Genomic DNA, 19,573 nt, shown 5'->3' on the forward strand with positions numbered 1-19,573 from the left:
AATCTGTTTCGGATGAGAGGGGATCGGCCGCCGCGGATTGGCCGCTTGATCCGGTCGTCCGTTTCCTCTCTCTCTCTGTCACCTGTTAGGCAGGGATGAATGACGCGTGGCACCAATATCGTTGGTGCGGTGCATATGCCCAACGGACTGTGATTCTAAATATTCTTATATTAACGTAAGGCGATTTTTCAGAAAATTAAAAGACTTTTAATTTTTCTCCCTAAACTAACAAAGATATATATGTATATATATATATTTAAAACTCAACCAAAAATCGATAAATTAGTTTGTAATTTATGTTATTGGATTCTTTTATGGAATAATATAAAAATATAAAAATTCTATTCGTAGATATTGTTTCGGAAGAATTTATCCAAAATATTACATATAAATTTATAATTCGAAATTAATATGATGTTATCTTGTTTTCATGGATTCGTTGTTTGGAACCAATTCCGAGGCAACAGACGGTAACAAATTCTAATGTGAAAAGCACTTTAAACGTGACGTTTTCAAAGCCATATGCCACACATGGCGTTTTCAAAGCCAACAAACTCAAGTCATGTGTGCATCACTCACTCGACTTCTTCATTACAAATAATCTTCCGAGGAAGACGTATGCCACAATTATTGGGCTAATCACTGAGACCCAAAGCCGCTCTCATGTTGAAAGAAAAAGTTATATGACCATAAATATATCATTTCCCCACTCGACGGATAACCCACCCACCCATCACATGATGGGTGTGACTTAAGACCAATCACATGAAGCAATTATTAACTCTTGACCTGTCTCTTGTCAACTAGTCGTACAAACAATTATACTTAATACAGGGATGAGTTGCATGTCCTTATTTCTTATAAAAATAATAAATAAATAAATACGAAAAAGGAAAAAATCAAGCTTAGAACCTAACCTTAGAATCTCTGCGTAAAGAGAAGAAAAAGGAAGATACAGTCACTTTACAGTGACAAATGATGCATCTCAATCATGCGAATGACAAGCGAGCCACCAACCACAGGCATACTCGCTCTCTGTTTATCCAAGTTTGACACGCTACTTCGAGAGAACCACACTTACAAGCAACTTTTGTGATTCTTCCTGAGCTTATTATAACCTCTGTGAAAGGCTGCTAACCTTCAACCATAGGATTGATGGAAATAAATGGATGAGTTAAGATCATCTGCGCTTCAACTTCTCTGAATCATGCTTCAATTTACCACATCCTAAGCACAGATGCTTAGGCAGCAGGCCACCCCTGTTACAAACATGAAGATTTTGGATGTCAAACATCTACAACATCTGAAAGAATCTGAAGCTCAAATTTGCATCATTAAATCCTCATCAGCCTTCATATAAAACATGAATCCTGAGTAAGATGGGCAAATGATCAAAATAAAAATTTAGCTCTAAGGTGAACAGCTTTCAGTTTTAGGTTCCTCACTGAAACACCTGAGTCAGTCTCACAATTCTGTTCAATTAAGAGAACAAAGAAAGTTTTAAGGAAACACAGGCCACATAATGCTGTACAAATCATTTGTTGAAGAAGTACATCTTTAATCAAGTAGGAGGCTTTTACCTGGTATATCCAGCGTGGCTTCAAGAGACTTCTCTTACATAAAGAGAAATCCTCACATCTACAATTACATCAAGACAATAATCGAAACCAAGGGTTGCTCCTGTGAAGTGTCAAATGCCAGCCACAGTGCAACAGTTCATCTTGGCCGAATCGCTGGCAACACAGCAAATGTCTTCATTCCATCTTGTTCTTGCTCAAGATGTTCAGAGTAAAACATACTATTTATGCTAAAAAAATCTCAGCAGCAGAAATCAAGTTCTATGTGAAAACTTCATTTTGATGGAGGGCCAGTATAACACAAAGAAAAAGGATCTTGTAGCTCATCAGAGTATCAGGATGAGGAGCATTTTAATTTAACAATGCAAACTAAAAATTCTGTAGTAGCAGCAAAATTATCGTTCTACCAAGAACAATTTGTATTAAATTACATACCTTCAAGAACTAAATCATTGTATTAAATTGCATACCTTCAAGAACTAAATCATCAGCAAGCTGCGGCTCCTGCATGAGTATGAATATACAAGCACTAGAACAAAATTCTGTATGAACTGAACAAAATAAAATATGTCAATTAGAATATTAAGATGATAAAATATATGGTAGCCACGCAAAATTAAGTGAATAGTTCAACACCAGCTGCCAACGCAAACACAATTATGATATCATACTCAATAAGGAGCATACTAGTGATTCCAGCCTCTAGGCACATTTATTTATATTGTGCTTGAAACCAATATATTCCATCTGCCTTGAGCCAACGGCTGGTTATTCAGATAAAAGGATGCCAGCAATACTGAGCTCAAGTTTGCTCAGATCACAAAAAGATGTGACCATGTTATTAGAACTTCCTTTCATACCTTTCATCCAGTCCCTTCTCTAAATTGCAACCACAGGAGACACATGCACAACTGAAACTCTGCAAAGAGAAGACAATTCCCATGTTGGTGTCAGTTTGGCTGGTACATATTCAGGTTGAACAAGCAACAAACGTGTACATTCATGTCATGGATGTAGTGATGGTGCAAACATGGAGAAAATAAATTGCATTATTCAAGCCTGACAAGTTCATCGTTACACAACTGTGTTCCCTGTACAGCAGCAACTTCCTGTCCATGAAGTCAGCAGGTTCAGCTAAGACACGTGTCTTTCTAACAATTCACTTACATACTTGATTTAAGAAAGAAGGGTGAAGCCCTTAGTTCAAAGAATAACCACATCTTCTCCACCCTCTGGTAAAGAAGGGGTGTCTAAGGGCTTCTTGCGCTTTTAGACGCTCCGTCGGATCATAGCGGAGAAGCCCTTGCAGGAGATCAATTAAATCCCCAGCAGAATGATCAACATGCTGCATTACCAAGTTCTGCAAAGCATTTACAATTATTAGATAGCATGACTTAACTAGAATGAAAAACATCATAGGAAAAGATGGATATTCTTTCCAAACTGACACCTACCTGAAGACGAGGCAATTTCCAAACTGCTCTAATACTTTCCCTTGAGGTTGCCCCTTCAGGCCAGTCTAATCGCACTCCTCTACCTTGCCTGAAATATTTCTCTGCATGCCGGCTACCATGGACATACAAGAAAACAAGTATAAATATCATAAGATTAACCTGTCAACAAATTTGGTTGAGTAATAACAAAATCATAAAAAACGAAACAAAATGTAGGACTCACTCAGCTCTGATGACCATATGCTGAGGAAGTGGTCCTAACACCCTCTCCATCATAGCCAAATGCTCCAAGTTTTCATGGGTTTGAAAAAGTGCCTCCCCCTAATGTTGAGAAATTAAATAAAATACAATGTATTTTAGTATAACTACTTGCTACATAACTTATATGGATAACATATTTACTGTTATATTTCTATTTTACTGATGCCTTAAAATAACAACCATGTTGAGTTACTCTTAAGGAAAATACATATACTCCAGTGTCAAGAACCTTAATGCATAAGATGTGGGCAAACAAACGAGGCAATAATCACAATATTTTCGGAGCATTAGCAAGTAGTAAAACAAACTTATCCTTCAAGGCTTCACCAGATCAAGCCCTAAAGCTCTCGAGCTAAAATTATCTCACATTATCTTTCACCAGACCATTGAGTGCAATGAATCAGCCCGAACATGACACTTGGAAGTATGACACACATCAGCACCTGGATTTACCTCCTTTAGGAGCGTTTTTCCGCGATGATGTAATTCCCCTTTGGGTTGTGGTAATGTCCAGGCAACCGCCTAACTGCTAGGAAGTCCATTGTGTTTGCCTTTAAGCCATTACATGCGACCACGCAATGTTGTACAAAATGCACAGTCACAGACAGAGAATATCCAGCAACCTTTAGTTCATCAAACGAAAGGAAAAGAAAGGACGCACAATGGTCACCACTAAACTAATCGGACAGAACTATTTTTAAAAGCATATTAGAAACTACATGTTGTTAGTTCAACTCTTACCATCAAAGTCATTGCCACTAGTTATGTACACCATAATATGCAACTGGTAAAGCAGATTATCCAAAAACCCATAAAATAGATTTCTTGGATTGCTACTGTTAAGTACATCATAAGATGCATCTTTTCACCATCGAGTTTTGTGTAAGACAACTAGTTAAAGTAAGAGCATCCAGAACAAAGGCCACTATATAGAACTGACAATGAAAGACAATCTGCTAACAGGATCAGTAAGAATGAACTCACCGAGCAAAGTTCAACAAGAATGCAACCCACGCTCCACATATCACAGGGATAATTCCACCCAAGCCCTTCAAAATAATAAAGAAAAGTCAACAAGTATTTGTTGTAAATATAAAAAGAAAATATATATAACTACACAATTTGTGAAATATCATTTGAGGCAAAACAAAATTTTACCAAGAATAACCTCAGGTGCACGGTAATGCCTAGTTGAGACCACGTAACTGTGGTCCTGATGTTCAAATGTTGTACTTCCAAAGTCTATAAGCTTGATTGCACTAGTTTTTGGGAGATTCTTGAAAAATAAACCACTTTTGGTTGACCATGACAGAACCTGCATTAATCATAATACAGAGACAATTTTAATATCAGTAGAACAGATAAACAAAAAAAAGGGGGGGAGGGGGGGGGAACATAAGCTTGTTGCTGCAGGAAAACAAAGAGTAGCAACTTCCTATCAGTCATCATAGAATACATAGTTTCTTGGACACTGGCTAATAACAAGAATAATGAGATGCAGGTAAATTCACCTTAGGACCATCTACAGTACCTTGTAATCGGGAACCTTAACGTATTCAGAGGAGACGAGAAGAATGTTCTCTGGCTTCAAGTCAGTGTGAATTAGCTGCAACTCATGCATAACTGTGACACAAATAAAAGTGTGATAACCTTTATAGAAACCACTAAAGCCACATTTCAATAGAATCCCAAGCTAGTACAGAAGATTGTAAACCTGACTACTGTTTAGTACACAACAACATAGTGTTAAAAAATGATTGAGCACCACACAATCTAATGCTTGATTACTGAATTGCATGTAATGGAAGGGACAGAACAAGTACATGCTACAGACTCCAAAAGCTGTCTCCCAAGTTCCCGGACTAAGTCAATGGGGAAAGAGCGGTAGCTGTTTTTCCGAAGGAAGTCATACAAACTTGGTCCAAGCTTCTCAAAGACCTGTTGAGATCACATAAAAATAGAAATGCTTAGAGAGAAACATTAGGCCACCACAGAAAACTGAGTCACAAATGCATATGTACTTACTATACATATATGATTACGATAGTCAAACCAATTCCGTATTTGCACACAACTGCATGAAGAAACCACGTATATGTATCCATCTTAAAGTCCTAAGTATTCAATAAATAAAATAATAGGCTGAAATATTGTTGACCTACCGAGTGCCACTTCTGTCAGCTTTTGCAAGCCTTTGAAGAACGTCAATTTCGATCATTGCAGCATCACGATATTTCTGAAGCGAACGCACAATTTTGATAGCAACTGGTTCTTGATTTTCCAAGTCCCAACATTCCAAGACTTGCCCAAATGTTCCTGCAGAATATGCAATGCATAAAATGAAAATACAGGGAGAAAACTAAGAGTTCATAACAAACAAAGGTTCGTCACTCATAAATTTTAAATATTAGAATCAGTTAAAAGGGAGATGATGTAAAAGAAGATGTCAAATGTCTTTCTAGTATTATCGCATGTTGGCTAATGCAGGAGTGAAACAGACTCACCTTCACCCATTTTGCTCAGTATCCTATCTGCATAGGTCAACAGTGTAAATGTGTCAATATCAGGGTGTATCCATAAAATTAAAATGAAAAGTGCAGTTGAGGTTGCAGATGCATCGATAAAATTAAAATGATAGCACGTACTTGAAAACATGGTGCTACTATTTACACAAATATAAACAGAACAGCGACAAACAATTACATCTCGGTGTTAGATTCTCGCCGATGCTAAAAATATAATGGCCGTCTTTGTTGTCGCCCCTCCACGGAGGAGATGCATATCGAGGGACTCCACCATGGTAGAAAGATTGCAATAACTGGTTGGCACCAGCTACATGGGCAGCTTCCTTTCCGCAGTACAACGTCACAGGAACCTACAAAAAGGATAAGTTCATTTCCATGTTAGACAATTCTGAGAATTGCACAAACAGAATTCTCAAGCATTTAATCAGGTTAATACCACACCCAAAAAAGTCCTTCTGAAGGAAAAAAAATGCACTACTTTTACCAGCAAAAGCAAAATTCACTGGCATCGAAGCAATAAAAAGAAAACAAAAACCTGTCGCTCCGCTATAAAGTTCAGTTCAACAAATAAAAATATACCATATTTCGATGAAGCACAACAGCAATTGAGTCCAGAATCGCTCGAGAACCGAATAGCACTAGGATGAATCAGGCCGGACAACGAACGGATCAACGAGATCCTTTACGAAATTCACATGAAAACAACTAAAAATGCTCCCTTTTTTTTCTTCGAGATCTATCATCAAAACCGAAATTTATGAAAAGAAGCACGAATACCAACAGAAGGCTCAATTCAAAAAAGGGCCGGACGCAGGAGAAAGATCAAAAGAAGAGATCGGGGCGAAGAGCAAACGGGAAGAAAGACCATTGCGGGGGGGATCGGAGGGGGCACATCCCAAGTGAACCTGGGCCTCTTCCGCGGGCGCTTGTCCGTGGCCGCGTGCGGGAATTCGGCCATCCACTGGGTCTCCATCTCCGAACAAATCACCAAAGCAACACCCAATTCATCAGATGGTGAAATCGATGCGAATCAAGAACGACAACCCAGGTTCTCTTCTTCGTTTTCTCCCAGCAAGCCCTAATCGGCCGCCCTTTTTCTCAGGCTAACTACGGTTTAAATGAACGTTGATCGCGGGGACGAGGTGTGTCATCTTAACCGCAGTTACTTGGAAACCGTTTCCGGAAGAAGATACCTCGAATCCCTCTGAGTCGGATCACATTTATGTTTTGGTCCTCCAAAAAGGTTTTTATTTTCTTTGAGGAGTTTTGCTTATATACACCCCCGTAAAAACATGTAATCTGCCAATAGCTCCTCCAACAGTCACATTTGCATGAATACTTCCTCTACAATAGTGGATATCATGCGTATCTTCCCGTATAAGTTTGTATTTGCATGTATGTCTTCCAAACAACACGTACATATGTTTTTTTCTGAAGTGTTACAGTAAATAATAAACTCTCAAAAGAGATTATATGTTTTTATTGAAACATTCGAACTGATTAATATAGATCTAACGCTCGAGTCTTTAGGCGTTACAACCAGTTTACATGGTTTCTTGTGGTAGGATTTTAGACTGTAGAACACTTTCCAATTGGGCTTGCCATGGGCTGGTCATGGCATTTCTTGGAGAAGAGATGATGATCCCTGATATCATCAGTCCAAGCAGTTCTCAGATCAGCAAAGATTCATCGTCTCCATATTCTCACAAGGAAATAGTAACGTATAGTCTCTCTCAATCATATTTCTATGCATATGAAATATCTAATTTCTCTATTCCTATGTGATAGCAGCTTTGAACACGAATTTCTATAGAAAAGAAACGAAAAATGTATATTACAATCAAATCTTGTATTTCTCTATACGAATAACTGAAGCAGCTGATGATAAGAACTACTCGTATGGGCTACAATCCGATCATCATCGGAGACGTCAAACTGTAGACCAGCCATGCTCGATTCCTTCTTCTGATGAGTCTCCTCGGCCGTGGGCTTATGGCGGCGCATGTGGCCGCCCAAAGCTTGCCCCATCGCGAAATCCATGCCACAGATGGAGCACCGATGCACGCTACGTTTGGAGACGGAACGATCGGTTCTCGGGCGCTTGTGGCTCGTCCGGTGGCCGCCGAGCGCTTGGAACGTCGGGAATTGGCGACTGCACGTCTTGCACTCGAAGACACCGACCGCCGCCCTCGGCTCACTGTGGGGCTTCGCCGTCGTCGCCCCGCAGGAGAGCGACAGCAGCAGCTCTGCATCGTCTTCGTCGGCTCTTGGACTCTTCATGTATTGGGATGGAGATGATAGAACTTTGCACCCAAACATGTATTGTATCCACCTCCCGAGATATATATGTATATATAGACACACACGCACACATTCTCCGCCGTGCATTTGGTCTAGGCTTCAGATCGCGACAGCTGGGAAGGTTCCAAAGACTTGCTGCTCTACTGTTGTCATGGAGCAAGCAGATTGCAGTGAGAACTGCGCATGGGATAGCTTCGCAGTGAAGGAAGGAAGGCTGCGGAGGTGTTGCTTTTGTTACCGGCTTACTTGGTTTACAAGTGAGGAGGGTTGACTCGGTACTCGCCTTCAAAGTGAGGCTAAGAACGAGAGGAGATATGCCGACATGGACATTGAAATATCGACCACAGCATTACCCAATGTCGAGAAGATAGAGGAAGAGATCACCGCAAGACGACCATATTGTTTGCTTGATTTGGTACAGCTGATTTGGCCGTCTTATCTACCCATGCGTCATATGTCATCCTGCATCATCGTCCTCGTCGACCAATACTTTTATCTTGCTGTCCGGATTGTGACTTGTGACTAGAATTGGAGGTGAAAATATTTCTTCATATCTTGCTCCTATCCCAAAACCTATAAATAAGAATAACTAGACACTAATTTCTAAGATTTATCTTCACATGAAGTCCTTTTCTATGACATCAGATACCAAGTTTCTTCCGGTACATATTTCAGAGTTCATATGATACATATGTGACAGGAGCTTAATTAGGACCGATAAATTTCATGGTTTCATGTTAGAAATTTTAATATCAAAATATGTTTTTAAATTATTATAATAAAAATAAAAAAACTAACATGAAAAAGAAATTATGTACTTTTAGCCATTGTCAAGAATTTCAACAACGATTTCTTCTTGAATTTTAACACTTCTCGATTCAGAACTCTCGCTTTAGATGATATAAAAAATCATTTAGACTTGAAAGAGATTATAAGCCCAGAGACCAAAACTCACATTTATAGATGTTCTCCCATCAAGAACATTTATTATCATCAACTCCGTTAAAGAATCAATTCAAATTTGTAATGTTTGAACCATATTTAAAAATTTTAATGATATTAAATAAAATATTTAATAATAATAGTTATATATAGATTGAAAAATCAAAATATTTGAACTATAATAAATGAAGAAATTGATTATAATGAATGATGAACTTAACGAGAATGATTACATTATTATTAAATAAAATATTTAATAATAATGATTACATCGCATGCTACAAGGCTGTTCACAGTGTTCTCCCAATTAAGTAATGTTGTTACGTTACATTACTTAATTAAACCCATAAAACTACAACTAAAGTTCATGCACTGTATTTTTTTTTGTCATCTATTTGAGCAGCTGTGAGATGTGTTGCATGCAGCGGTTGGTATCTAACATTAGATCAACTCTCTTCGGTCTTTCCGTATGCCAAGTCAATGGACCCGAATGAAGTCAACGGAAAAATTCTCCTGACACTCGCTGTGTCGTAGAGCAAATGGGAACCGATCATACTTCTCCACCAACCACTCAATCTAGAACAATTGACAAATCCCCCAAGTCACACAATTCCACCATTGAAATATTCTCTTCACAACCTTTTTCCCACACTGTTTGTCGTTGGTGAACAAATATACCGTGGTAGGTTGGGCCCTCTCGATGGGGTGTTGATCGACGTTCCTCGGTCCGGGGCATCATTTGTGTTGAGCAACGTCTCTCCATCTCCAGGTTAGTCAGTAGCTCGTCTTCGTACACTGGATGACAATTCCCAGGTTGAGACGCTCGCGGCTCGATGGTGGTCGCTTTCCTACAAAAATTACCTTTGTCGGGTGTTTCCTGACTTTATACCCTCCGACGAGCAAGTCAGTAGTTGTTTCTCTTCTTTTTCCTCCCCCTCTGGCCGGATGTCGACCAGAGATTTTTATACTACTGTACGTGGGTCGGCCGTATGCGGGTTTGGCATGACGATCGATCCTCGAGGGATGAGATGATACTTTTGTGTGGTCGTCGTTCCGGGACACGCGGAACGACGTCAGACGGCGCCGTCCAGAGCTTCCGGGACGGGACATGCCAAACAACGCCTTGGTACGGGTTCTGACTTGACGCATGAGGGTGCTCCCCTTGCTGATTCAGCTGTAGCGTGGTGTGACATCGATTGTGACGTGTTTTGAACCCAAAATATACATTATCACTTCCAAGCCGCAAACTCATCTCGCAGCATAACAAATCCTAGAAAACAGCTTCGAGGAACTTCCACCATCTACGATGGACTGAATCTTCCGACTCTCAAAACTTACTCAAACTTCTTCCCCCGAGTCAAACAACAACTTGAAAGATCTGCGCATGTTCATGACCATAACCTAATCGAAGAGAGTCCATCTCGTGCCAAAGATGATAAGATGAATCAGATTAAATCCCTGCCGCTCGGGCTTACATCCCCATCTCTTTCGCTTCTGCCGCTGACTCGCTCTCGGTTGTTTTGCTGTGATTTGTCATACCTCGTTAACGATATGTCATCTCACTTTACCATTGGCGCGGTTCTAGAACAGGAAGACCGGCATTTTCCATCTTACAGCTAGCCAAGATTTGCGTGTCCACCAGGTTATCCCAAGTCCAGCTTGTTTTTATCCATTCCTGTCATCAGACGTCGTCTGCCTTTAAACACGTATCTATATAGGTATCTTTTGTGTCGTTCATTGCATCATCACCTCCTACACTCCCCAACAGCTTCATACTTCCTTTTATCTTTGAGGAAACAGCTTCGTTTGTTGCACACCATAAGACATGAAGAGATACATAATCGGAGGAGAGATAGACGGCGTTAGGATGGCCCATGTTTTAATGCTTCTCTCTCGAGGAGGAGGAGGTGGTGGTGGCGGCGGAGTAGACGAGAGTGGTCGCTTGGCGCAGTCGGCGTCGTCGTCGTCGTCAGGAGGTCGGATGTTCGAGTGCAAAACCTGCAACCGGCAGTTCTCTTCCTTCCAAGCGCTCGGTGGCCACCGAGCGAGCCACAAGAAATCTAGGCTGGCTGCCGGTGATCACGGCCGAGCGGAAGCCGTGGCTGATAAGCCGAAGGTCCATCAGTGTTCCATCTGCGGGCAGGAGTTCGCCCTCGGGCAGGCTTTAGGAGGCCACATGAGGCGGCACAGGACCACGACCGAAGGATTCGTGCATAGCCTCACGGAGAAGAAGACCGGCGACGACCGGGGAGGGATGTTTCTGGACTTGAACTTGCCGCCTCTAGAGAATGAACTCAAGCTTGGAGATTGTGGATAATATTCGCATGTTCCTTCGACTTCTTCTGCGTGCATGTTGGTGCTCTTTCCATTTTGGACGTTGCATCACATGTCACAACATGCATGCATGTTCATGTTCTTTGTCGAGGACTTCGTCGTCTCCTCCTCCCTTCTTCTTTCCATGTTGTACGTTGCATCACATGTCACAACAAGCATGCATGATCTTTGTCGAGGGCCTTCCCATTGGTTGCCACTGTTGGTAGACCGGCTTAGTTTTATGTTTATACCTTTTTGCACAGGAATCGTTGTCTGCACTAACAAATGCTTTTTTAATTTCTTTTTCTCTTTTTGAGGGGAATATTTTTTTATGAGAAAAAAAAATTACTGTCTTCTCAATGTTAGCCAACAACTCGATTTCTTGTACGGAAAATTCTCGAGAAAAGCTTATACTTTTCAAAATTTTATGCAAAACATTCTTACTCTAAAAAATTTGTAAACAGTGCTTTTTTTTAAAATCAAAATGACCCATTTAGTCTTGCCATCGCTCTCCACCCATTGCTTAGTCAAAGTTACTTGAGTAGGAGAGGAAGGAGGAGGGGAGTGCACGCCTTTGTCGTCATCACCTTATGTGATAGTCACGGGCAAGACATGAAATGACTAGATTGATCGAGTTAGCGGAGCCAACCCTTATAGGCTACGAGCGACAACGAGTCCAGCGAAAAAAGAGGCAAAATAATCTTTTCATATGACTAGGAGTGTTGTTTCCAAAATTTTCAAAGTACAAGAGTTTTGCAAAAAAAAAAAAAAGTAAAAGCTTTTTTCGATAATTCAATTGTCTTTCTTTATTTTGTTTCTAATAATAATAATAATAATAAATAATAAACAAATTTCCTTCTTTATACTAGTAATTATATACAACTTAAAATTCCTCCTCAATTAATTGACGGGTAAATTCTAAAAAAATGCTCTTAACTTTGAGAATTTTTTGTAAAGTGCCTTAACTTTGAAAATTCCCATAGAGTATCCCTGGCTATGTGAAAAGATTATTTTACCTCTATCTTCATCAAACCCATCGTAGCTTATGCTAATCTCATCGGCCTCGCTCGTGACCCTTGTGTGAGGAAGGAGGGGGTGCAAGAGTCGTCGCTACCTTCACAGGTCTTATTGGTCCCCATCAAAATTGTCATCGCCTCCGCATGCATAAACCTAGGTTTAATCAGGGTTGATAGGGTTTGTATAGGTGGAGGCGACCCTTATCCTCATGCTAGACTATAAACAAGCATGATGAGGATTGTGCAAAGTAGGGGCGATAAAAGTATAGTAAGTGTTAGGAGCAAAATGATCATTTATGAAAAAAATAAGTGTTCTATGAAAAAATCTCAAAGTTACGAACTTTTTTAAAAACTTACCCTTAATTGATAACAATAGAATATTATTCAATTAAATATAATAAAGATATAATTTTAAGATGAAAAGTGCAATGTGAGTGGATTTCTTTAAGCATGTGCTTGAAAAAAAAACTTGGTATCATCTCTTCTCTATGCGAAGGGACTTACACTTATTCAAATGTGCACCTCATTTTAATTCATTTATGAATAATTTTTAGATAAAGTTTTTTAAAAATATTTACTTTTGAAAATGTTTCCTAGAGCGTCCCTACTTAAAAAAATTTATATAGAGCACCTCTTCTTATGTGAAAAGATCATTTCGGATCTATCACGCATAACTCTCTCACATCATGGCACTCGCACGAGAGCTACATATGAGTCACTCAAAAGTGAGTCTGGTAGGGTTTGCATAGGCGATAGCAGCCCTCGTGCTCTTTCTTTCCTTGAGCGAGGGCTACGAGCAATGGGTTCAACGCATAGAGTGTGCAAAGCCACAAACGAGCATGACGATGATAATGTAAGGCGACATAGGGGCGATGCAAGGTAGAGGCGATGATGGATTCAATGAGAGCTAGGGGCAACATGGTTATTTATGAAAAAACTTCAAAAATAAAGATTTGTTTCGAGAATTCATCCTAATTTTTTAATAAAAAATAAGAATCATCCACAAAGTCAAATATTTAGAAAGAGTCAAAAAGTCAACTGATTAAACTGTTTAATTGGCTTACAGACGTAATAGCAGCTTTAAGCGATCATGAACAACGCAATTACACATCAAGATCTAATAATCTGAGTGATGATAAGGAAAAGTTTCTCATTTGTTTTGGCTACATTTTCGAAATTGGCATGCACATAAATGTAATCACAGGTAAGCTCTATGCTACAGAATGCTCTTCTCTTGTTAGTAGATACTTGGCTACATGTCACTTGTGACTTGGCTGCATAAACTTGAGAACATTTACTTCTCCATTACAAGTTGTTGCAACCACATCACAATACGTGGTGCGCACTCATAGATTAATGGAATCGGTAGAGTAAGATCCTGAAGTCGACACACTGACAACTTGTGAGATCTGAAGTTGACGTACTGAACTTGTCAGACACTTCGGCAATGATATCTCATATTACATCTTGCATGGTTCTAAGGGTATCAATAGGGTGGTGAGACGGGACAATCAACTTGTGGATTCCTTCTATTCTTATAATTAATTAATTCTATTTTAGAAAAAAATATAAATAATAATATCAAAATGAAAAAGAGATTGGGAAATAAAAATCATGAAATGAAAAGATTGGCTTAGTGATTATAAATATTGAGTTCGATTATTAAATATATATTTTTATTTATATTATTATTAATATATATTTTTTATATAATATAATAATATAAATAGGACGAGGATAAGATGGAAAGTGCTCTCTCTGTCCTCGTCCGTTCCATAATATGGAACCGTACGGATAATGAAAAAGTAGAATTGTCACCTTTATAAGTTCATCTTCTCCATTTGTATCAGAGTGACTGTAACTTAAGAGTAGCAAGAGCAGCAGATTCAACAATTTCCACTATAGCAGTAGCGAACAATATAAGATTCCATGTAAAAATGCCATAAGACAGGTTGCCAATCTCAGGGAAAAAACCAGTTCCTAAATCGATTCAATAAGCATATAAGATGTCTCCTGCCATAAGATACATGCATAAAAATGAACAGCAATGGCACTAAACATGTGACAGAAAGATGTAAAGATACTGATTTCGGAAGACCATACATAAAAGAGAAAGAATGACAGAATAGTTCACCAGCCTAAGAACCAATGTAACGAAAATAAATAGAAGAATTAAAATTACAAGTAGTGTCGTCATATCTTCCTTATATTCATAGCACCAGTTACGTATGACAAACATTTTAGTTCCCAACAACATTCTATTCATCACAACCTCACTGGTCACTAAGACCCACAACACGCTGATCTCGGTGCTGCAGTACCCTCAGCAGCTGCCTGGTCTGGTTTGTTAATCTTGATTGTTCGATCCTGCAACCAAACCAACTGATTAAGCTCCATACATAGAATACCAGGTTAGTTCCACAGAGAATCCTTACCTCAGGTTTGGAATCAGTTTCTGCAAGTCTTTGCTTGATATCTCTAGCAATTGAAAAGAAGACCTGTTCCACGTTTAGGTTTGTCTTTGCACTCTGCGATGTGCAAAATACCAGTTACTATAGACCAGCATGAAGGCAAGTGAAAACAAAGGTGAAGCCCAAAGAAGAACAGCTATCCCCTCAGCCTTCTTAATTTTCGATGACATAACATACTACTACTTACAGTTTCAAAAAACTTGATTCCATATTCATCAGCAAGTGCTTGTCCCTTTGCAGTCGGCACAGCCTGTGAAACACAGTTTAAGCATCCTCATTGGCAGGGTCTTGAGTGCCTATATGAACTGAAATATACATGTGTGTGTGTGTGTGCGCGCGCGTTTGTGTACCAACCAGCTATGATGAACTATGGTAACATACCCGTTTGCTTTCATCCATGTCGGCCTTGTTACCAACGAGAATCTTGTTAACGTTATCAGAAGCATGCTGTTCAATGTTGCGAATCCAATTCCTTATATCTGTATGTTACGGAAATCATGCACTAAAGGGATCAGAAGTGAAATTATATAGAAACTAAGCTACAAAAAATAAAAGGTGTAAAAGGTGATTACTGTTAAAAGATGACTCATCAGTAACATCATAGACAAGCAAAATACCCATAGCGCCTCTATAGTAAGCTGCAACAGAAGAAAATAAGAGAGGGTTACCACAGAAGCATTTGAAAACCTAATATATGCAAAAGATGCACCCTGCAAAATTCCAACTTCAGAAAAGCAATAAACCCACCAGTTGTTATAGTTCTAAAGCGCTCCTGACCAGCAGTATCCCAAATTTGAAGTTTAATCCGCTTGCCATCCAGCTCAATAGTTCTAATCTTAAAATCAATACTGTGTAAAGACCAGCAGTTTGCAATCAGAACTAGACAGTTGTGAATATTGGACTACACCAAAATAATCATAAGTTCAAAGGAAAAAGGGGATCAAATCTAGCAAGGCTTGAAACATAACCCACCCTATAGTAGTAATGAAACTTGTTGTGAAAGAGCCGTCAGAGAAACGCAAAAGGAGGCAACTCTTCCCAACACCTGCAGAAAAAGGCTCATGACAAAATAATAAAGATCTCAAGAGACAAACTACGTGATCTAACATTGTTCTGATTTTGACATCAGTCGGTCCAATCAACTTTGTTATATGCAATTAAAAAGTTCACTCTCCCCTTTTCAGATTTCTTATTTAGAAGAGAATCTGAGTTATGCCCTGAACTCCTAACAATGAAACTATAGCTTAGAGGTAGAACTGACAGGGCCCACCTGAGTTTTTACTTATAAGCTGTGCAACTATCTAATATTATCCTTCATGTAGAAGCACACAAAGTTTATTAGAAGTCTGGGAAGAGAGTTCAAACTTCAAACAACTTCATATGTGTGACAATCGACGGATCACCTGAAGTGACTCAAAACTACTAAGATATTAATCTCAATCTCTTTTTATTGGTTATGTTTGTCTAATCCAGATACATGTCTAAGTGCCCTGACAAATACCAAAATATTCAATTAAAAAACAGTTAGCAAAGTTATAGGAAAAGAGAGAGAGAGAGAGAGAGAGAGAGAGAGAGAGAGAGAAGAGATAAGAGTCTGGCAACATTGCATGGCAAGAAGCACACTTGATAGTGGAGTATAATATTTAAAGAAGTTACCACACACAAGGATATAATTCTCTTTTTAAGAATAGAAAGATAAACAACAACATGTTCACATAATCTAATGGATACCCAAACAACTTAAGGGTTTATAGGAAGGGACAACATAAAAGACTCATCTAGCAAAGACTCTGACCATGATTACTATTATCTTTAGTAAATTGAACATGTACATACCAAATTATAATTTTGAATCCAATTCTTGCTCTCAAGTTATGGTATCTATCAAGTCTCACCAATCACATAAGAACTGTAAAATTATAATCTCCATTCTTTAGCATGTTTCTCGAATCTCAAGTATACAAACTTCCATCATGGATCCTAGTTCCTGCATATTGGAGATATCCCGACCAACAAAGAAATTAAAATCGAACGGCAAGCTGTCAACTAAAAGATATGTTCGATCTCATGGGCTTGAAAATCTGATAAGCTCCAATCCAGAAGCACAAAAACAAGATATAGATAGCTCAATTTTAGCTGAGGGGTTCGATAATACTCCAAATGGGTAGACTAACAAACTGCACAACGGCATACTCCTGGCATGGAACTGTAAACAGATAAACATATCAGGCTTTTCTATCAGGTCAATGTCCACCTAGACAACAAAACCTTGATCTCAAAGCATCCTACCAGATAAAAAGGAAGAAAGTTTGGATTGTTCTATTAAAAGGAATTTTGGCAGAAATTGAAAGCATTGGAATCCAGGACAGAGCATCATTAAATGGTTGACTTTGGACGCCATGCCGTAAGAAACCGGTGCCCCAATCAAAAGTCTAATATCGACCGAGATCTAGCTCCCATATTTTAGTCTAATATCTCAAAATGACTACGGACAAGCGATACCCCATTGACAGATCCCCTAAAGATCCAAGCTTTCATGCTGATCCATCCCAACCAAATCGAACCATCAAGCCACGTATTCCTCACATCAGGAATGAAAAGATCCCACCCAAACCGGAAAGGGAAGAAAGACCGAAACTTCAAAATGGACAGCAAATAAAAAAGAAACACAGAAATAATTCACCGTATCCATGGGAATGAGAGGGGAACGGTAACCCTTACCGCTGTCGCCGATCAGGAGAAGCTTGATGAGGTAATCGTAGTCGGCCCGAGCCCTAACAGGTGGAGCAGCCATCGCCAATCACACCGAAACACCCAAAATATAGAGGAAAAACAGACCGATCGAGGGATCGAGAATCCCTAATCCTACGCCACGGCCACAGATCCCCCCTCCCTCCCTGAGGAAAACAGATCAGCAAATTCCAACCGCTCCATACAACGATCGAGGAAACCAAATGGACAAAAGGAGAAGAAGAAGAAGAGAGAGAGAGAGAGAGCAGAAGCGCTTACGAGATTTCCCGGCGGAAAGAAGAGGAGGAAGGCTTTGAGATCTCGGATGTGAAGGTATCGTGAAGAAGAAGACTTGTTTGGGTCGCCGTGCCCGTTGAGAGGGGTTTGAAGAGGAGGAAATGATCGAGCGACCACCGCACCACCTTATTATATATTTAATCTCTTTTGTTATAATTGTATTTTTTGTATTTTATTATTTATGACTAAGATTTTATTGTAATTTAGTTTTCCATACAAATATAATTATATTTAGATAACTAATTGCTGATAATAAAGAAAACCAACAAATATGGACAGATAAAAACATTTACTGAGTCTTAGTTTGACTAATTATTATCCGTGAAAAAGAAAATTCATGCAAGCAACATTAAATAATAGAGACTACTGATAGAATTGATGGGGCCCATCGAGTTGCCCAATCCAAAGGCAGCTTGGTGATAATAATACTATGACAGATGGGTGTTGACATCATTGCTTGCTGTTCCACACGAGAAGAAACATGTTATCAAACTCATTAATTTAGTGGCTGCAGGGAGACATCATCAACATTGAGATTTATTCTGCCTTGGAGGATACAAATGGCTGTGTGTGTTACCCAGGCAGGACCCACCGAGTCCCATCCATCATCGAGTTGGTGCTAGTGGAGCCCACGCGAATGAATGGTTCCGATTCGGCCTTGGAAGTCGAAGTTTCCGACGGGTTGGACGCATTGGGTTGACGTGCGGATTGTATGCAGCAGTAGTCCTCCTCGGTTCCCATCTTTGAACATGGAAACAAACAGCTACGACAGGCTTAATCTACGAGTGATAAGGCTGGACATGGTTGGAGACACAATATTCTATCCCTTCTGATGCTTGATAACATGATTCTTCCGATCGTAGTCGACCATACCGCATCAACTTAATTTGGTTGTAGGAAGAGGACAAAGATCTGAAGCTGAAACAAGCAGTCAGACGAACAACTTGGACAGGCATGCTTGTCGGACGACATACTAAGCCACTGAAACTTTCTTCCCTTGATCGATGCTTCTCCAGACCATTACGAGATCAGAGAAGTCGTTTTGGGTGGAGCATCATGTCATCTTCCACGGACTGCTGTTTCATGAATGTGAGGAAGCGCAGTGGCTTGTCGTAGTTCTTCGAGAGCGAGAACTGAGTTCGCCGTGGAACTCAGTTCGAGAGCACAGATGATGGGCTATACAGAACCGGAGCCCAATGGACTACCGACATCAGAACCTCCACTGTTGTTCATCCAAAACTCGATCGGTTGAAGTACAAAACTTGGGTCCGAGTTCTTTAGCAGACAAAGGAAAGAAAAACTTAGGTAGATTCCACAAACGCCTTTTACATAAACAAAGCAGACAAAATTGGAAAGGGAGATAAAGGGGAGTGGGGGGAAAGAGATGTGCTCGAGGTATATGCTTAGAAGATCCCCCTACACATGACTCCACGAAAGCGTCTCCCACAATCCAAAGCTTCCTGCTCCGTTCCAGCGCACCACATCTGTTCAGTATATTAAAGTTCGTTCCCCATCATCCATGAACACCATCTCTCTCCAAAGCGGCATGGAGGAGTCTCTCTTGGGACTCCTTCCCCAGCAGTGCTCTAATGAGCAGCAGAAGCCGGCGTCGGTGCCAACTACGTGGATGCCGGCGGTGAAGTAACCACCACGGTCGGGTCATGTAGGGCAACTTTGAACCTTTGG

General features: G+C 39.8%; 4 protein-coding genes across 11 annotated transcripts; 1 reads left to right on the top strand and 3 right to left on the bottom strand.

Annotated features, from left to right (window-relative positions):
* Positions 1 to 766: 766 nt before the first annotated feature.
* LOC103996833 (serine/threonine-protein kinase AFC1) lies at positions 767 to 6,946 on the bottom strand. 8 transcript variants are annotated; one of them, XR_010501361.1, is made up of 14 exons: positions 6,671 to 6,939; positions 5,996 to 6,167; positions 5,797 to 5,823; positions 5,455 to 5,608; positions 5,318 to 5,366; positions 5,116 to 5,230; positions 4,824 to 4,915; positions 4,451 to 4,607; positions 4,277 to 4,341; positions 3,255 to 3,352; positions 3,032 to 3,143; positions 2,661 to 2,937; positions 2,438 to 2,496; positions 767 to 2,081 (listed from the first exon to the last, which is right to left on the bottom strand). XR_010501361.1 is itself a non-coding variant. In XM_065168298.1 (12 exons), the coding sequence occupies exons 1-12, from the start codon at positions 6,788 to 6,790 to the stop codon at positions 2,776 to 2,778; spliced, it is 1,323 nt and encodes a 440-aa protein (XP_065024370.1). In that variant the 5' UTR covers positions 6,791 to 6,939; the 3' UTR covers positions 2,609 to 2,775. The 8 variants fall into 8 exon arrangements, 4 of the variants coding, with proteins under 4 accessions (XP_065024370.1, XP_009416126.2, XP_018673676.2 ...); XR_010501360.1 differs by having other exon boundaries at positions 767 to 2,128; XR_010501359.1 differs by having other exon boundaries at positions 767 to 2,496.
* Positions 6,947 to 7,594: 648 nt separating this feature from the next.
* LOC135649979 (zinc finger protein ZAT5-like) lies at positions 7,595 to 8,097 on the bottom strand. The gene is made up of 2 exons (XM_065168996.1): positions 7,726 to 8,097; positions 7,595 to 7,624 (listed from the first exon to the last, which is right to left on the bottom strand). The coding sequence occupies exons 1-2, from the start codon at positions 8,095 to 8,097 to the stop codon at positions 7,595 to 7,597; spliced, it is 402 nt and encodes a 133-aa protein (XP_065025068.1).
* A 2,561-nt stretch (positions 8,098 to 10,658) lies between these two features.
* Positions 10,659 to 11,670, top strand: LOC135648814 (zinc finger protein ZAT18-like). Its single transcript, XM_065166782.1, has one exon. The coding sequence runs from the start codon at positions 10,886 to 10,888 to the stop codon at positions 11,375 to 11,377; it is 492 nt and encodes a 163-aa protein (XP_065022854.1). The 5' UTR covers positions 10,659 to 10,885; the 3' UTR covers positions 11,378 to 11,670.
* Positions 11,671 to 14,451: 2,781 nt separating this feature from the next.
* LOC103996834 (ras-related protein RABE1c) lies at positions 14,452 to 18,002 on the bottom strand. Its single transcript, XM_009417852.3, has 9 exons — positions 17,870 to 18,002; positions 17,582 to 17,757; positions 15,833 to 15,905; positions 15,608 to 15,708; positions 15,433 to 15,498; positions 15,242 to 15,339; positions 15,048 to 15,110; positions 14,825 to 14,917; positions 14,452 to 14,756 (listed from the first exon to the last, which is right to left on the bottom strand). The coding sequence occupies exons 2-9, from the start codon at positions 17,652 to 17,654 to the stop codon at positions 14,673 to 14,675; spliced, it is 651 nt and encodes a 216-aa protein (XP_009416127.1). The 5' UTR covers positions 17,655 to 17,757; positions 17,870 to 18,002; the 3' UTR covers positions 14,452 to 14,672.
* Between the last annotated feature and the right edge of the window lie 1,571 nt (positions 18,003 to 19,573).

Source organism: Musa acuminata, chromosome BXJ3-9, assembly GCF_036884655.1.
Source record: "Musa acuminata AAA Group cultivar baxijiao chromosome BXJ3-9, Cavendish_Baxijiao_AAA, whole genome shotgun sequence".
Classification (NCBI taxonomy): domain Eukaryota; kingdom Viridiplantae; phylum Streptophyta; class Magnoliopsida; order Zingiberales; family Musaceae; genus Musa; species Musa acuminata.